The following is an 18,205-nucleotide window of genomic DNA, read 5'->3' as shown; positions in this document are numbered from 1 at the left end:
AGCTCCCTGTCTGCATCCCACCATGATAATCATGGATTAACCCCCTAAAACTGCAAGCAAGCCCCCAATTAAATGCTTTCTTTTATAAGAGCTGCCTTGGTTACGTTGTCTCTTCAAAGCAACAGGACAGTGATTAATACAAAGATGAGGAATGCCTAAGTCTGAGGGAAAGATGAGAGAAGTACCCCTACCTACCCTGACTCCTCCATTGCACTTGGGGTACTCTTCAGAGTTCAGTTCACAGCTTGACAGATCCTGGTTCACCAGGAAGAACTCTCCCATTTGGAACTCAGTAGAATTTCTTCTCTTTTTTAAGATTTTATTTTTGTGTATTTGTCTGTGTGTCTGTGTGGATTTGTACATGTGTCCAGTGCCTACAGAGACCAGAGGGAGTATTAAGTCCCTGAGTGTTGCTGTTAGAGACATATGTAGGTACTGGGAATTGAACTTGGATCCTCTGGAAAAGCAGCAGACACTTCCAACCACTGGGCCATCTCTCCAGCACCTTGGAATCGCCTCTTGACCTCTTAACTAAGATCATGTCACTTTGAGGCACTCATGAAAGACAACAGAAAGACCAAGGATTACTACAGTGACAAGCAGAATGGATCCTGGTCCTCAGGAGAGATTAAGACTATGGCTTTATCATGAAAGAAGATATATGTTGGCACCCAGATACCTACTGAGGCATCTCCTGGTGTTCTTTGGCCAAGTGTGACCTACAAATGGGTAGGTTCATTAACCAAGACCCAGGAAAGAAATATTAACTTGGTTTCAGATGCCTTAGGGCTGACGGTCAGGATCAGAGGAAACAGAAGTGAAGGGAATCAAAGTGACTGAAGAGGAAAGACTACTTGTGACAGTGGGAGCTCCCGTTTGTTCTGGTAGCTTCGCTGTAGGACATCTCGGGGATGTCTTAAGAGCACAGAGTGATGACCATGGATGGAGTCATTATCGTGAGAGAAGCAAGAGTCATGTGATGGTTGGCTGAGGCACATGAGCAAGATGACCAGGCCGGCACATGCCTGGAGCAGCCACATAGCTGCTTTCAGGGCTGCTAAGAGAGCACAGCCCCTCCCTTCTAAAACTGCCCACAGGTAAGTGATCCCCCACACCTGCCTACAGCCCTGACTAATGCAGCGATACACAGGGCTGGTTGGTCCTCCATGCTGGTTACGTTCCCCAGCCTCCCCTGCCCGTTGCCTGAGATACAGCTTTGCATAGTCCTCTCAGCTTTCCTCCCCTGCCTTACTTCCCCCATCACATGTTTTACGAATTGGCTTTGTTGTCATGAATTATAGTTAACCCCCCCCAAACTCCCTGACTCAACATTCTGTCTTTAGAGATCCCTGCCTAACGATGGTAGAATAAAATGAAGAAAGAGGCATTGGGAAGTGGGTGACAGGAGGGAGGTTAAGCTAGAATAGCTCTCCCTGGGAACAGACCTTATGGAAGTCAGGACAGAAGTGGGTTTTGGGGAGCTCCAGTTAGAAGCCAAGGAGTCAGCCAAGTGGTGGCGGCACACTCCTTTAATCCCAGCACTTAGGAGCAGGGATTAAAGAGGCAGGGGGATATCTGTGAGTTTGAGGCCAGCCTGATCTAGAGTGAGTTCCAGGACAGCCAGAGCTGCACAAAGAAACTCTTGAAAAATTTCCAAGAAGTCTATATAGTCCAGAGTGGACTGAGAAGACACTGGTGGAATGAAGAGCTTTGGGGAGTGTTGTGAGCATTGCTGGGGGATGGTCTGACATGGTTTAATAGAATCACCTGGGGTCACCATGTTCTTTGCCTAAGGATATCACAGACGTTTGAACCTAGGTACATGTCATCTCAGAGCATCTTTAACACGGAGATCTTTGTTGATGGGACAGTAAGTATGTGTGTGGTACATCTGTTTATCACACAAATGCAACACTATAGGTGTGAGGTCCTAGGTTCAATTCCCAGTATTCCCACTATACACACACACACACACACACAGAGAGAGAGAGAGAGAGAGAGAGAGAGAGAGAGAGAGAGAGAGAGAGAGAGAGAGGCAGTGTCACAAAACTCGTATGTAGAATAATATTCGCCAGAAACTAGAAAGGGAAGAGAAAGCAGGGAGAAATAGAGGACAGCCCAAGGGGTGGCCATAGTTTACAGCAACTTATTATCTGTCTTATAAAGAACAAGAAAAGAGGAGTTCCAAAGTTTCTAATGCAAAGGATGCTGGATGCTTAAGGAGATGGAAATGCTAATTGTCTAGATGTGAAAATTACATTGTATGGTGCATCAAATCATCACACTATATTCCACCAATATGCAGGTATCATGTGTCAATTAAAAGTAAAGTGGCGAAAAAGAATTTTGACATAGAACTTCTGGTTTGAAACCTAAGCTATGTGCCCTTGGACAACTTACTCAACCTCTCTGTGCCTTGATTTCTTCATCTATAAAATTGCAGTATTGGTAGTCTCCTCTTCATGGGGTTTTTAATATTAACAAATAAATTACAGTGTCTGGAATATGGTATGCACTTGTCATAACTATAATAATCCTGTGGATGAACAGTCACGGAATGCCCTGACATACACACTCCAAGTTCACACCGTCTGTGTCAACTATACAGTCCAAGGCCCCGCTGAGTGTGGCGTCTTTGTTCACTCCAAACTTCTAAGCTATTAGTGTGTCTTCAGCTGAGCAATTGTTCAGCTGCCTCTCGACAGAAACCCTTCTCCAGGAAAGATGACAGTAATCAACCCCATGTGGGAACTCTCAACGGCTTCCCTGCTAGGTGGCCACTCCCCAAGCCAGGAGTAGTAGTCCAGGATGAAGAAGAAGAATTTTGAGGATTCTATTAGACGGCACCCGCAGTCTTAAACATTATGATGGGACCATGACTATAACTCCCTTCACCTGCAGAGTTAAAAGAGGGCTTCTGACCTCCCAACGCCCTTGGAAACAGAAAACATATTTTGTTTTACTGTTAGTCTTGGCACCTATCACCTGGTTGCCACAAGATAAGAAGATGCCACTTTGCGTGCAGGGCTCTTGGTAGGACTTTTCACATGTAATCATCTTATAGACTTGTGGCAGAGCTGGTCTGGATAATTCTGACACGGAGGTCCACCAGTGAACACACTGAATCTTGGATTTGGTTCGTTTGTTCCAAAGCCGTCCCATAGTATGGCAGCAATGATCCCGTCCAGAATTTGTCCAGTGAACGAACTCTCCTTTCAGCCTCCTGGTACCTATTCTATGGTACAAGCCTTTGGGTGCTGACTATCAGATATCTGCCATATCAGACATGTACATTACAATTTATAACAGCTGCAAAATAATAGTTATGAAGGATGAGCAAAATAATTTTATGGGGAGTCACCACAACATGAGGAGCTGTATTAAAAGGCATAGCATTAGGAAGGTTGAGAACCATTGTTTCAGACACTGGTCAAGGAGCCCCAGACTTATAATTTCATTTCAGGTAGAGGCTGTGTGACTTGGAAGATACTGATTCAGTAATGACCCCGACTACTGGCTTTGTAAACAAAAATCTCTCCATACAAATCATCTAACCAAACTGTAGAAATCACTCTTACGATCAAGGTTGCCTGTTTTCAAAAATGATAGTTTCCCCCAAAAAGCAATCAAGTGGAAGGTTGCTTAAGGTTAAATATGTTTATAATAAGATGGGAAGCAAATGCTCCTTCTTATTATTGATAAAACCCAACATTTAATAATTGGGGGGGGGGGGACTCTAACCATATGTCACTCATGAGAAGAATGGAATCCTGGGAGAGATGGTAGATAACAACTTAACTGAGGTTCAAAGTTGCCATTTCTAAGGACTAAGGACTTGTCAGATCTTCACAGACTCAGCAGAGGTTGGGAGAACAGTGCTGACCCTGGTCCAAAGCCAGGGTTTTCCTTCCCGACATCACCAGACTTCTTTGTTATCCTTGGATCAGCCAATTACGCTAATGTGCTTTCTTTTTGCATTTATAATCTAGTGAGTGCCACCACGGTACGATGCTACCTGAAGAGTGATCAGCAGAAGGATGGAAGACTCGTTTTAAAAATATTATAATCATTTTCTATATTTGGCTGGCTCATGTGCTCTCATGAGTTCTCCCCTGCACGTGATAACCCGGCGTCTCAGAGGGAAGCTTTCTCATTACTAAAGTGAGACGCCTGCTAACTCTATCCTTTTATGGGATGATTCCTCATCAGGAGAAACACAATGAAAAACTCAGCATAAGAGGAACATGTGGCGTAAAAACAAAAGACAGGAAGCTTCTCAGACATCGTCCAGGTTACCTAGATGTGGTCTCTTGAGCATTAATGCTTTGAAATTTATCAGTTTTTTTTTTTTTTAAGCTAAAAGAAGAAGCCAAATGACATTTTTCACACTAGGATTAGAAATAATTATTCAAATACCAAAAAAATATATTAAGGATATTGCTCACATCTCCTATACCCTAGAGATAAAAGAAATCATGTTACCTTGTATGTAATGACTACTGTTTAACCCACCCACAAAACCTAAGAAGATATTTACTATTGTCTTTAAAAAAAGAAACAAATTAAAATGTGACATCAAAAAATAATTATTATTTAATAATAAAAAGTAAAATGTGACACCAACTTATTCATACATGGCAAACTCTCCTGCTATTAGTAATACACTTATATGAAAAATGTTGATTTTGACATGGACTGAATATCTCTTTCAATTCAGTGACAGTCTTGGAATTTTCCTGCTGCTTCTACAAACGCTTCTCTCCCTTATAGAATACTAATGTTTAAGTTACCATCTTCACACTACCTGCAGTCACTCTTCTTTTTGAGAATAATATCATGAAGAGACATTTCACTTGTTTTATCTTATGTATTTGGGTTAAAAAATATGTATGCATTTGGGTCTAAAACTAAAAAAACCTGCAAATATTTTACTATCATTTTTAGTGAAACTCTTTTATTTCAGTTTAAAGCACAACTACATCATTGCTACTGAATTAACATGTAATTCCGACTCCAAAATCCCTTTTGATTCTTATAACAAGCACATGTATAATAATACCACCGGCAGTGAGTGATATTCCAAACAGATAAACAGGTAAGTGGTAATTCTAACAGAACAGAGTGTTTGCCTTGGTCTAATCCTGACTTGAATAAACCCTTCTGCCCCACATCCTAGTACCGAGGATTGAACCCGGGAACTTATGCATGATCACCAAGACCCAATACTTTCCATGTATCTTTTTGTCCAGACATAAACTTGGCTCTAGGGAGGCTCCAGAAATCGTCTAATGTCACCCGCCCCATCCCCGTTAAAATGCGGTTTTATAAACACGATTCAACACTGACAACGTGAAGCTACTCAGAAATAAACCTGAAGTTTGAGTTCAGAGTTTTTTTTTTTTTTACCTTTGTAAGATCCCCAGCGAGTCTCCCACGGCATTCTTCACTCCTTCCTTCCCAGGTTTCAGAATTTTGTCTTTGAAGGTATCAAATGCTTTAAGTGGCATTTTGAATGGGGGTGATGGGGGAGGCACCCCAGAGCCCTTAGCAGGCAACCTCAGAAGCTGCCATCCTCTCTCCTCTCCAGCCCAGGGCCACTGCGTTTGCCCTTGAGGAACACTTGAAATTCAGTTCTCATGGAGGGAACTACCTAAAAATCAGAAAGGAGGCGAACCCCAGCTCAGGTGTTCCAAGATGAGAAAAACTCTCTCCTCTCGATCCAGAATCGACCAAGCTGAGTGAGGAATTGCTGGTTAGGAATCCAGTCCCTTTGCAAAAGCTACCGGCTGAACAGCAACACCGTGTGGCTGCTGTCTTTGGCAACCAGGCTCACACTGAGCACAGCCCGTATCCCTGGCTGCAGCCGGAGGGGTCCTGGGACCAGCAGCAGCTTCTGAAGCCAGCCCAGGGCCCTCCTGCCTGCTTCAGCTAGCAGGTGGCGCTGTCAGCTTCTCCCTGGGGCGATGCTATAGAAACCAGCACACCTGCCCCTCGGCAGCCTGGGCTTATGAATGGGCTCTCAGCCAGGGCAAGAGCCCGGAGTGAAGTTTATGAAACACATCCAAGTTCCCTGCTTTTCTAAGGTCCAGCCCCACCGGCTGTCAAGCACCACGTCACACACACCCTTTAATCCCTTCAGGGTAGTGGGGAGGGGGTTCGAGAGGTGGGCACATGCGTGGATGTGATTCAAAAGACGGCACACTTTAGGCTGAATGAGTACCCCAGGTAACAACATCTATGTAGGAGGGACGGGACGTAGATGGCTTTAGGACCAAGCAAGGATATCTGAGCTTGTCCTACCTCCTGCTCTGAGGGTCTCACCGCTTGTCCTCAAGATAAGTAAACGCTTCTTTGTGGCGCCCAAAGCATCTCCAAAGACCCTGACCCGTGCTTCTTTTTGCTCTCCATAGCAACGCTAGCCCGAATTCAGCAAGCTCCCTCTTGCTTCTGGGGTTTCCTCAAGCGCTACCCCTTGCCTTGGTAACGTCCCTTGCCCCTTGGTCTATACAGCCTCTGGAGGTCCCGGCCTCATGAAGGCAACATTTCAAAGCCCCATAAACTAGGAGAGCTGGCCCTCTTCTGAGCCAACAAATTACCTAGACTTGGATGATAGTGGATGTTGCCTAACACCCGCTGGACCTGTGTGGAAACAGCCAGTTGCTTCCACATTACAGGCTTCAGGACTATTCCTCCATCACCAACGCGCCCATGAAGGAGCAGCCTAGCCTTGTCTGGGAGGTACTGATGCTCCAAGCTCAAGACTAATATGAGCCACCATGCACAGATGTAGCCCCTCAGGATCCCAGAATCTGTTTCCAGAAGGGTAGCTGCGTTCTCTACACAGTGCAGTCCAAAACCTTCCCCAGATCTGAACTAAGTTCCGTCAGCTCTGGATCGCAGTAGGCTTGGTGAACTAGCACCTGCCGAGATCCTCCTGTTCAGTGCGGTGCTTCGCACTCAGTTCACACCATAGTCGGTGCCCCACTGTTGCTTTATTTCCCAATTTTAACGGCTGGAAACGGGGGCAAGAAGTTAGCTGTGTCTGTGATTATCCAAACAGCATCGTCTGTTTCTCCCAAAGGGAATAAAGAGCTCGGTGAGTCTTTGTGGAATTTACCAACTCGTACAATCACGTCCAGGAATCCATTTTAGAATATTTCTATCATCTCATTTGACCCCTCATCTGGTTAATCTCCGTCCACATCCCATTCCTACCCTTGGCAACCACGCATGTGTTATTCCTATAGATTTGCCTTTTCTGGCCATTTCCTTGGAAGAGAATTGTGTGTGATTTGGTCTCTTGTGACTGGCTTCTTTCACTATGTGAGATGTCCAGCAACCAGCGTGTGTTAGTTTCTTTTTGCTATTTTTTTTTAACATTTCATGACACTGCCTGTGTCAATAGCCAGTCATTGTATGGATGTACCACACACTGCCCATTGATTTATCGATGGGCATTTTATGTTCTTATTTTGCTATGAATAAAACTACTATGAACATTTGTATATGACTTTCTGCTTTTATTTCTCTGGGCTAGATGCTTGAAATTCCTCGGTGATACGAAAATGTACTTTTCCACTTCTTAAGAAACTGCCAAGCTATTTTCAAAGCGGCTGTATGTGACAGTCCCTCTTGTCCATTTGATGGTTCCCATTTCTTCATATCCGTGCCAACATTTCCCATCTTTTTAAAGTATAACTACTATGCTGGTTTTAACAGCATCCCCTGTGGTTTTAATCTGCATTTCCCCAATAACTAATGACCTACTGACCATCTTTCCACGTGCTTATGAGCCACTGGCATCTTTTGGGGAGGAGTGAAATGTCTATTTAGATTTGTACGTATTTTAAGTGGGTTTTGTCTGCATGTTAATGATCCTATGGGTACGTGTTCTGGACACAGGTTGTCAGACAAGTGTTTTGCAAATGGTTTCCAGGCCCGCCTGCGATTCCTTCCCCTCTTCCCATCTATATTTTGAAGTGCAGACTTCTTATATTTTGATGAGAAAAAAAAGGGAGTGCATTTTTGTCCTTTCACAAACTTGGTCTCAGCTGTCCTGGGGCCTCAAAGGTCTCCTCTTGTGTCTTGTTCTAAGAGCTCTACTGTTTGAGCTCTTAAGTCTGAGTCTGTAGCCCCTGTTGGGTCCATGTTTATGCATCTCAAGCGACAATGTTCAAATTCGTCATGTGATGATCCATTGTTCGTAAGGAAGTGCTATGCTTTCTTTTTAAAGCATCTGTGTGTGCGTGAGTGTGAACATACACGTATGTACATGTGGAGACCCCATCACAGTTTCAGGTGCTCTACTCAGGATCCTTTGGGTTTCTCACTGACCAGGAGCTACCTAGTAGCCTAGAGTAGCCGGCCCTAGGAACCCTCCTGCCTTACCTCCTCACTGCTCGGATTCCAAGTGCAAACCACGGCTGGGTATCTACTCATGGTTTCTGGAGACCGAACTCAGGTCCTCCTGCTTAAAATTAAATGCTTTAGTAACTAAGCCATCTCCTCAGCCCAAGAAATGCTATCTCTTCTCCAGTGGATTGTGTTGGTGCTTCTTTTTTAAAAAATCAATTAAACAAAACCATGAGGACTTTTGGACCCTGAATTCTGTTCCTTCAATCTGTATGCCTAGTTAATATGTCAGGGCCACACTGTCTCGACCTGCAGCTTTATAAGCTATGGATGGGAAGATGAAAGTCCTTCAACTTTACTCTCTAAAAAATGTCCTTGGCTTGTTCTATGTATTTTTCATATGAGCATTAGGAACAGCTTTTCAATTTGTACACACACACACACACACACACACACACACACACACATACAATCCTTCCCAGCCCTGTGCTCTTTAAAGGATGTTTTCTTGTCCCCAGCCTTGCCAGTACAACCCTGTATAATGCAGAACCCCTAAAGCCTCAGGAAACCACATGTCTATGCATTATCTTCTCCCCGCCCCAAAGTCACTCATTTTTTCCCAAAGCACATGCAAGGCAATAAAACATAAGCAGTCTCTCCTAAAGAATACACTCCTATCAGAGTTTCTAACCCATTCTCCAACTCCCAAATAGCTTTGAACTATTTATGTATTACATTATATACTGGAAGTCAAACTCAGCAAAGACCACATCAGTCTCTGAGGGTCAGCAGCTGCTGACAGCGCCATTCCTGCAGAAAGCACTGGGCATGAGGCACTCTTTGAGTCTGCTGGTGCTGTACATGGTTGATGATAATGATCACTATAATTTTGGGAACATTTCCCAGGTGCCAGACTGTCTTAGACAGAGTGTTATGGCTGTGAAGAGACCCCATAACCAAGGCAACCCTTATAAAAGAAGATATTGAATTGGGGCTAGTTTAAAGTTTCAGAGTAAACCTGAAACTTTAAACTAGTAGTCCATTATCATTTAAGTAGTCCATTATCATCATGGTGAGAAGCTGGTAGCATGCAGGCAGACATGGTGCTGGAGGAGCTGAGAGTTCTACATCTTGATTCTCAGGCAGCAGTGAGCCACACTAGGCATGGTTTGAGCATAGGAGACCTCAAGGCCAGCTCCCACAGTGACTCACTTCCTCCAACAAGGCCACACCTCTTAAAAGTGCTATACCCTATGGGCCAAACATTCAAACCCATGAATCTATGGGGGGCCAAACCTATTCAATCCACCACACAGACCTCAAGCTTTTACTGTTCACTGGGTTTTTTTGTAGTCCCCGACAATGATCATAAGTAGGTTCTATCGTTACATGACACACAATGAGAAAACTGAAGCCCAGAAGGAGTGGTTACATACATCTGCTGCAGCTCACACAGCTAAGAGACTGGTGGGACAAGAAACCTGGCATTAAAACTTGTCTCCAAACTCTATACTAGAGCTGTTGTTAGAGTATTCACCCAGAACTCTAGTTCAGACCCGGAGTACACACACATACACACACACACACACATACACAAACACACACACACACACACACACGTGTGCACGCACCCAAAAACACTGGAATTAAATTATAATATCTAAAATAAAAAGTTATTTAAAATAGACCCCATTGCAATGAAGCGCTGAATAGTGTTGACATAATTTGCAAAACTTTATTAGATGTTAAGTACTATGGGAAAGTTTTTCCTTACGGATTTCTGCATCACTAATACTACCAGAAAAAAAAAAAAAAAAAAAAAAAAAACTGTGGGAAACATTGTCCGTATACGGCCACGATTATGTGTTAAAGGACAATCTGAAGGGAAATGAAACACATTTGAATGTTTTTATTTTTATTTTTTGAGACAGGGCCTCACGACCACGTAGACCAGGCTGGCCTCAAACTCACAAAAATCAAACTGTTTCTCCCTCCCAAGTACTGGGGTTAAAAGCATGAGCCAGCATGTATGGAATTTTTTGAAACTGTGTTACATCCCACTGTCCTTCCTGCTATAATTCAATACTTAAGAGTTGTTCGTTTGTTCTGCCATTCTCTATTCACTGTGACACACAGGAAACTTAATCTTTAACCAGTTACCTTTGAAGACTGTTTGTGTGCTTTCTAACTCATCTATTGATACTGATACTAATGTATTGACTCAACTTTTTTTTTTTTTTTGCTGTGGGGTATTAGGTTTCTGTTGAGAAGGCTGGAGAGATGACTCAGTGGTTAAGAGCACTGACTGCTCTTCCAGAGATCTTAAGTTCAAATCCCAGCAACCACATGATGGCTCACAACCATCTGTAATGGGATCTGATGCCCTCTTTTGGTGTGCCTGAAGACAGGTACAATGTACTCATATAAATAAAATAAATTTAAAAAATTTTTAAAGATTCCTGTTGAGAGATGGGAGAGAGGAAGCTAGCACAATGAAAAACTAAACAGCAAACCAGTAAAAAGCATCTATTTCTTCCGTGGACTCTGCATCAGTTCCTGCCTTGAGTTTCTACCCCGAATTCCCTCAGTGATGAAGTGTGACCTGGAAATGTAAAATGAAATAAACACTTTGTTCCCCCACCACCCAAAATGTCTATGTGGTAAAGGCTGCCTCCTTAGCTTGGTGTTACCAGGTCCTGAGGAGGTGGGGCCAAGTGGGAGGTCTTTAGGTTACTGGGATGCTCCAAGAAAACTGTGGAACCCCATTCCTATCCTCTTTCCCTTTGTTCTTTAGCCACAAGGCAAATGACATTTCAGTACATTTCCACCACAACATGCTACCACAGACCCAAAGGACCAGGCCCCCAATCATTTACCAGTGCATCTAAAAACAAAAGCCAAAGTAGATATTCTCTATGTGTCAGTTGGTTTACTATAGGAATGGGAAGTTAGGATTCATACAATCAGACTTTTCAGAACTGAGGCCATTTTATTCACTGATTTTTTGTTGTTATTGTCCCTTTTCTTGAAGGTCTTCTGGGTGGCTTTTTAGGTAACGGTGTTGTCATGGAAACAATATTTCTTAATGAAATGTTTCTAAATGAAACAAATAGATGTGAAGAAGGAAAGTGTCCCTCAGGTCTGAGCAAGGATGTCAGCTGCAGCCAGCAGATAGGAATGAAAGATTCTTCCTTATGATGGGAGGCAAGGTATAAGCTTCAGGAAGAGACAGAGAGGCAAACCAAAACCGGTAGGAACAATGGCATTGTATGGCGTATGCTGTGTGTGGTGCTGTATGAACTTGTTAATGTGCACCTATTGGTAGGTAAGCTAATACAAGGTTTAAAAATAAAAACAGTGTGCTGGTTTTAAATATTACACATAAACACATTTGCTTTCAATAAAGTGTTTGGCTGAAATTAAACTGATAACAAATTAAAAGAAATTAACACAGAGAAATAAATTATTTCCTAGCTCCTGGCTTAGGAGTTCTACTGTGGACCGCAGACTAGACGAGATGCTCCCATAGGAGGCAAACAGGAACCTTTATCCCAATCCATTGTGACTGCTTCCTTCTCTTTTTAGGTTTAGGGTCCCACTCTTATAAACTAGGATGGGGAAGAGGATATGCTAAAGATGGAGGAGCAAACATCATGTCCATTTTACATATAAGGAATCTGGAGCCCAATAGAGAATTTATCCCAAGCCAGTTTTTGGAGGAGTAATATGTAAACCCAGTGACAAATTCTCAGCTCATTCTGCCAAACTTCTGTCACCAGTTTCACTTGAGTCCAGTCTATGCTGCAATTCAATGAACTTGGCCCTCCAAACCTTATTAGAAAAAGGGTCTGTGGGAGGGGTGGGGAGGACATCAATTCAGTGTTCCCGTATGAAATGTTATAAACAAAACAAAAAACCGTTTTTATAATAAAAAAGAGAACCGGTTGGAGAGACATCCTAGTGGGTAAGAGAACTTACTGCTCTTCCAGAGGACCCAAGTTCAGTTCCCAGCACTTCCATGGGGAAGATCACAGCCAGCTGTGGCTCCAGCTCTCATGCCTCTTTTGGTTTCCACAGGCACACGCACACACATGAAACATACACACACAACACATATACATACTCACACTTGTACATGCATACACATACTCACACACAAAGTACTCTCTTTACAAACTGAAATGACTTGTTGCATTTATAAAACTGCTAAGCCTTCCCTTCACAACTTCTGTGACTTCCCACAGAACTAGGTCCAGCAACAACTGCGTCTCAGTGTGGAAAGTGAAGGGATAGAGATGGCTTAACAAGGTACAGAGATGGGACGAGAGTCACACCCATGGATTGGCAAGGTGGCTGAGAAGAAACACCTGCCCTTTGTTCATTTGTTTGCTATCCTTGGTTGCCTCTCGTTTTTGTTTAGAAGGAATCGCTCTCACGACAAAACACATCAACATCTTACTTTAGTTTCCAGTGGTAAGAACAGTGAAATTGTCCTTCTTTCTCCTGAACCACCTGCTACCTGTTGGGAAGTACAATGAATCACTGCCCCCTTCCTTTAAGGAAATGGGAAGACACCATGGGTCACTGAACCATAGGGAAGGAAATGACTTGCCTTATGCTCCATGCAGAATGACTTTAAAATTTTCATAGAGACTTGAGCATCCAGAGCCAACGTAAACGTAATAAGTGTGGCTGTGACAGAATGGTGCATACTGAAATGTTACAAAAAGCCAGGATCTCCAACCATTTTAAGATATTTTTATTGCCTTCAGTTTCCAAGCGTGTGTGTGTGTGTGTGTGTGTGTGTGTGTGTGTGTGTGTGTGTGTGTGTGTGTGTTTGTGTGTGAATAGGTTCTCTCCTTCTACCACCTGGATGCCAGGAATCAAACTGAGGTTATCAGGCCTGGCCACTAGCACCTTCACCTGCTAAGCTATCTCACTAGCTCTACCTTTGCTGTTACTGGTGTACGACAAACCGCTGGGTCACCAGATAATTTCATTGTGTTGAGAATAAAGACGAAGAAACGCTCATCTTCCACAAGCCTTTCTCTTGAGGTGCTGTTCTTCTAATGACTCTAAGCACAAGCAAAATATTCCTGACAAGGTTTTCTCCAGCCTAACCTGAGCCTGGAAAACAGGCTAATGTGACTCGCCTAGGGAACAGCGACATCTTCTGGTAGTTTGTAGATTAAATAGATTCATTCACAGCACACACACTTCCCCCCAGAAATCAGCCACTGTCTTCAAATGATGTTACTTATTCTAAAACATTTCAAACCCCTGTGAATTAAATTTCTAAAATAGTTTAACTTAAAATATTTCAAAATATCAATGTTTAGATACAAATAACACTTTCAATTGTTTTGGCATTTGCTTTGTTGTTGCCTTAATACCAAATATTTTAAACTAATGCTAATTCTCCTTTTTCTTCCCATCAAAAGTGTTTGAAAGAGAGCTGGGGTGATGGGCCAACAGGCACAAATACTTGACACACAAACATGAAAACCAGAGTTCTAATACCCAGAGGGCATGGTGGCTGCCTGTAAACAGCTCAGCATCCTAACTGCAGAGCAAGCTAGTTACAGTGAGATGTTTCCTTAGAGCATAAGATAGGGAGTGACAGAAAAAGATGCCCAAGGCCAACCACCTATACCCAGACACATGCGTGCCCACACATATGAACACACACATGTACACATGCATACCACACATACAACATATGCATAGAAAAAGTATCCAAAGCTAGGTGTCTATGGTTCATGCTTGTTAGCCCAGCATTTGATGGATGGAAGCAAGAGGAGTTCAAAACCAGCCTGGGCTATAATGTGAAACAGATGTTAATTGACCAACCCATATAGCAGTACACTCCTGTGATCTCAGCCCTTGAGGAAGCTGAGGCAGGAGGATTTCAAGTTTCATACCAGCCTAGGATACATAGTGAGACCGTGTTTTAAAATGATATTATCAGATGGTGGTGGAGCATGACTTGGATCCCAGCACTCAGAAAGCAGAGACAGAAGGGACCACTCTAGTCTACAGAGTGAATTCCAGGACAACCAGGGCTTCACAGCAAAACCATGTCTCAAAAAAAAAAAAAAAAAAAAAAGCAATAAAATAAATAAGAATGATGATGATAAGCAGATGTGGCCAATTCAATATGACCCCTGATTTCAGAAGGACTTGGGGAGTTATCTCAACCAATCCCATCCCCAAGATCTCCGATTTAATCCGAGAAAATGTGGCTTCTCCACAACCCTTTGTTAGCACAAGCATCCTTCTAAAAGGGTTCTGAATGTCCGAGCTCAGGCCCTGTCTCCTCTGTGAAGAACTTCCCTAGACTAGTCCAAATGCCTGCTTCCTGGCTCCTTACCTGAACCTATATGGTGGCTCGCCCCCTTCCCTTCTCCCTGCTCACTCGGCTATCTGCCCAACTGCAGTGCAAACCTGGGGGCCAGGCCACCGTCCATTCATATTTGTGCCCCAGGAATTTCACAATTCCAAGTCTGCAACACCTTAGAAGCTTAGTTTTTAGAAGAATGAACGCATTCAAATGGTGCTGGGTGACAAATTGCGCATTTGTTTTTCATTCAAATACTTTGAAGGTGTCTGGCATTGTGACAAAGTGTGAGTGTAACCACGCCAGGAACTTCACATGCTTTACCGCCCTCCCTGGGCCAGGAAGGTGTAACTGTAATTTGCCTGAGAAAGCGTGTTCTGCATTTTGAAAGACACCGATTTAAACCCGTTCCTTGTAAATATTTACTTTAATTCCAAAGCAGGAGCATCCACGGACATTGTGTGCTTCTGGTTTTAAGAAAGTAAACCATGGACTGGAGGGAGATGTGGCTCGATGGTTGATTAAGCCAGCAGTGAGGATGCTTGTGAAGGACCTACAGTTGGTTCCCAGCATCCACACTGCTAGCTTACAACGATCTGGAATTCCAGTTCCAGAGGATCTGACACACTCTTCTGACCTCTGAGAGGACCTACACTCAGGTGTACAAACTTGCGCCCAGGCATACACATTTATACATCATTTAAAATAAAATATTTATATAAAAAGGAAATCACAGCACAGAAGGGCTCAAAAACAAACAAACAAAACACAGAAGCCAGGAATGCAAGCATTGAACTTGGTATCCTAGTGACACCTTGTATGTTTGGGACAATACCCTAAAAATGTGACTGTCTCTTCTTGCTGTCCATGCCTGATTTACTATTTGGATATTCTAAAAAAAACCAGAGAGCAACCAGTTGCGTAGAAGTACACGTTCTAGTTCCTCTTCTGTTGCTGTGATAACACCCCCAACAAAAAGCAGTAGAGAGAGAGGTCTGTTCAGCTTACAGTTCTGGGTTATATAGTTTGTCATTGTGGGGAAGCCAAGGCAGAGACTTGAAAACAGCAAGTACATTGTATCTCCAATCAGAGGCAGTGGGGAACAAATGCATGCTTCCTTGACAAGCTCGGTGAATTTCTCTGCTCTTATATCATTCAGAAACTCCTGCGTAGAGGATGGTGCCCCCCACAGTGGGTTGAGTCTTTCCAGGTCATTTACTTAAGATACCCCCAACATGTCCATAGGCCAGTTACATATACACAGTCCTTCATTGAGACCATTACCTGGGAGGACTCCAGGTTGTAACAGGTTGACAACTAACACCCTGAAGTCCAACATTTGTCCTTCACCAACTCAAAGAAGCTATTCCAGACTAGAGTACGCCAGGCGTTCCTGGCACCAATATTGGTTTCATAACAGTTCAAAGCTAAATGTGGCAAAGGTACATGACCCAACTCAGCCCCCCAGGCACAGAAGCCCCTAGTGGGTTTAATTAAGAATGTGACTACTTACATCTGAGTCTATTCAAAGACACTTCTGGAAAATGAGATTTTGACAATTGCTCTCTGGTAAGTGTATGTAGGGTTGGTGCTTGTAGAATGTCAGACACATAATCACATAACCTGACCTGAAAACAAAACAAACTCCTTAGATGTGAGCAGCCGCAGGAGGATAGCTGCTTCTGTGGAAAGCCTTTTCCTCTACTTACAAAAACGACTTGCCATAACTTGGCTCGGTGACGAATACCTGTAATCCCAGAACCCAACAGGCTGGGGTGACAGTCAAGACAGCAAGACTTTGTCTCACAATCAAGTAAACACAAAGAGGACTTCAGTTTGGCTTTTTTTTTTTTTCTTTTACAATTTTGACTTTGTTCCAACTCATGAACAAATAAATAACTTTGGCCTAATTCTTTAAAAAAACGGAAGACAAACACACCTTTATCTGGCTCCAAAGTCCGAGCACTGCATGCTTTTAGCATGCCTTCAGCATGCCTCACCTTGGCAACATTACATCACTGCAGTTAGAAAAGTCAGCAGGCTTAGAGTCACGAGACTGAAACTTTCAGCAATGTTGACTTTAACGTATAAATTCTAAACATGTCTCTATACTGTACCTTTCCATAAAACATCAAACACAGAGTTCATCAGCAAGCTGGGCCACTGATTGTGTGTGTGTGTGTGTGTGTGTGTAACTCTCAGACAGATCTGAAGCAACTGAACCATACTTCCATTATTATCAGCACATTTCAGAATGACCCTGCTTGTTCTTCCTGTGAGATGCCTTATCACTTGACTGCCCCTAAACTTACTATGTAGCCCCGGCTGGTCCCCAGTGCACAGAAATCTACCTGCTCAGCCTCCCAAATGCTGGGATTACACACCTGAGCTGCCACGCCCCACTCAGCACTTTCCAAAAGGGAAGCTTTAATATAGAACATGCAAGTAACATCCTGTGCCTTTTGCTAGCAGCAGATGTGTACCATGGAGCTGCTTTTAAGTTTTTGCAGCGGGGTCACACAGGAGACAGAAATCATGCTATTTGAATGGGGGGGGGGTGTGATTATATCTATTCTTTGTCAATTTCATGTATATTGGTTTGATGACTCACACCCTATCAAACCCCTCACAAGTCCCATTCCCACCGTTGTCTTTTTCTTTGTTTCATTTTGTGACCCACTGAGTTTAACCAGGGCCATTCACAGGAACCTGGGTGGGAGCTACCCAATCAACTGAATTAACATGAACTGAAGACAATGCCTTTCACCAGCATCCACCAGTTGTTTCCCAGGGAGGGGTGGGGCCCTGAAAGACTCCTAAATGGGAAGTTTTTAACAAAGTAATTATTAGCTAGAAGCTAGTTAACTTAAGAGAAAGTTGCAAAAAAGACACCCAAGTAGCAGGTGCTATAAAAAGCAGCTAAGGCGGGGCTCTGTGCCAAGGAAAGGGCTTTGTTTCACAGCAGGGTACCTAAGACAGGAAGGCTCAACCCTACTACTGCTTTCCTGAGAAATCCCAGTCTGTTTCCACCAGGTGAAGAGCACCAGGCCACAGCGGCAGAGTTGACTGCTCCACAGTAGCCAGAGGCAGCTCTGCGGCTTAGACAGCTTGGCTTCTGTGACGGAGCTCCAGTGCCCTCTCCTGATGAAGCCTGGCATTTGTCAGCCAGGAGCAAGTTTAGAGCATCCAGTTCAGGCAGAGTTTGGAGCTTGGAGCTAAGCTGAAAAGTGCCACAGTTTACACCTTTGCACTGCTGAGTACAGCTTATGCACTATCGTAGAGAATAGCCACCATTGTCCTCCCCCCCACACACACACACCCCGCCTCTGCCCCGCCCCCGCCCCCACAACCATCCTCATCTGTCAATCAGATCAGCAGCCCTGACTACTGAGTTTGATTTCTGGCACCTCCCACTTGCTCCATCTTCAACAGTCATTTCCCAGCGTGCATACTGGTGAGGCCACATCAACGGTGAACAATACATGCTTGCTACATAAAACAGTCTCAACTAAAGCA

The 18,205-nt window shown here is 43.6% G+C and overlaps 1 protein-coding gene across 1 annotated transcript in view; it reads right to left on the bottom strand.

Moving 5' to 3' along the window:
* The window catches only part of SLC17A8 (solute carrier family 17 member 8), a gene marked incomplete at both ends in the record, with an annotated part of 43,897 nt that extends 38,390 nt beyond the window's left edge, over positions 1 to 5,507 (bottom strand). The window contains one exon of the mRNA XM_080935036.1: positions 5,407 to 5,507. Coding sequence (XP_080791162.1) covers positions 5,407 to 5,507 — 101 coding nt within the window. The remainder of the gene's footprint in view (positions 1 to 5,406) is intronic.
* Between the last annotated feature and the right edge of the window lie 12,698 nt (positions 5,508 to 18,205).

Source organism: Micromys minutus, assembly GCF_963924665.1.
Source record: "Micromys minutus genome assembly, chromosome: 22".
NCBI lineage: Eukaryota > Metazoa > Chordata > Mammalia > Rodentia > Muridae > Micromys > Micromys minutus.
Note: the sequence above shows the minus strand (reverse complement) of the source record. Positions and strands in the feature narration are given on the sequence as shown.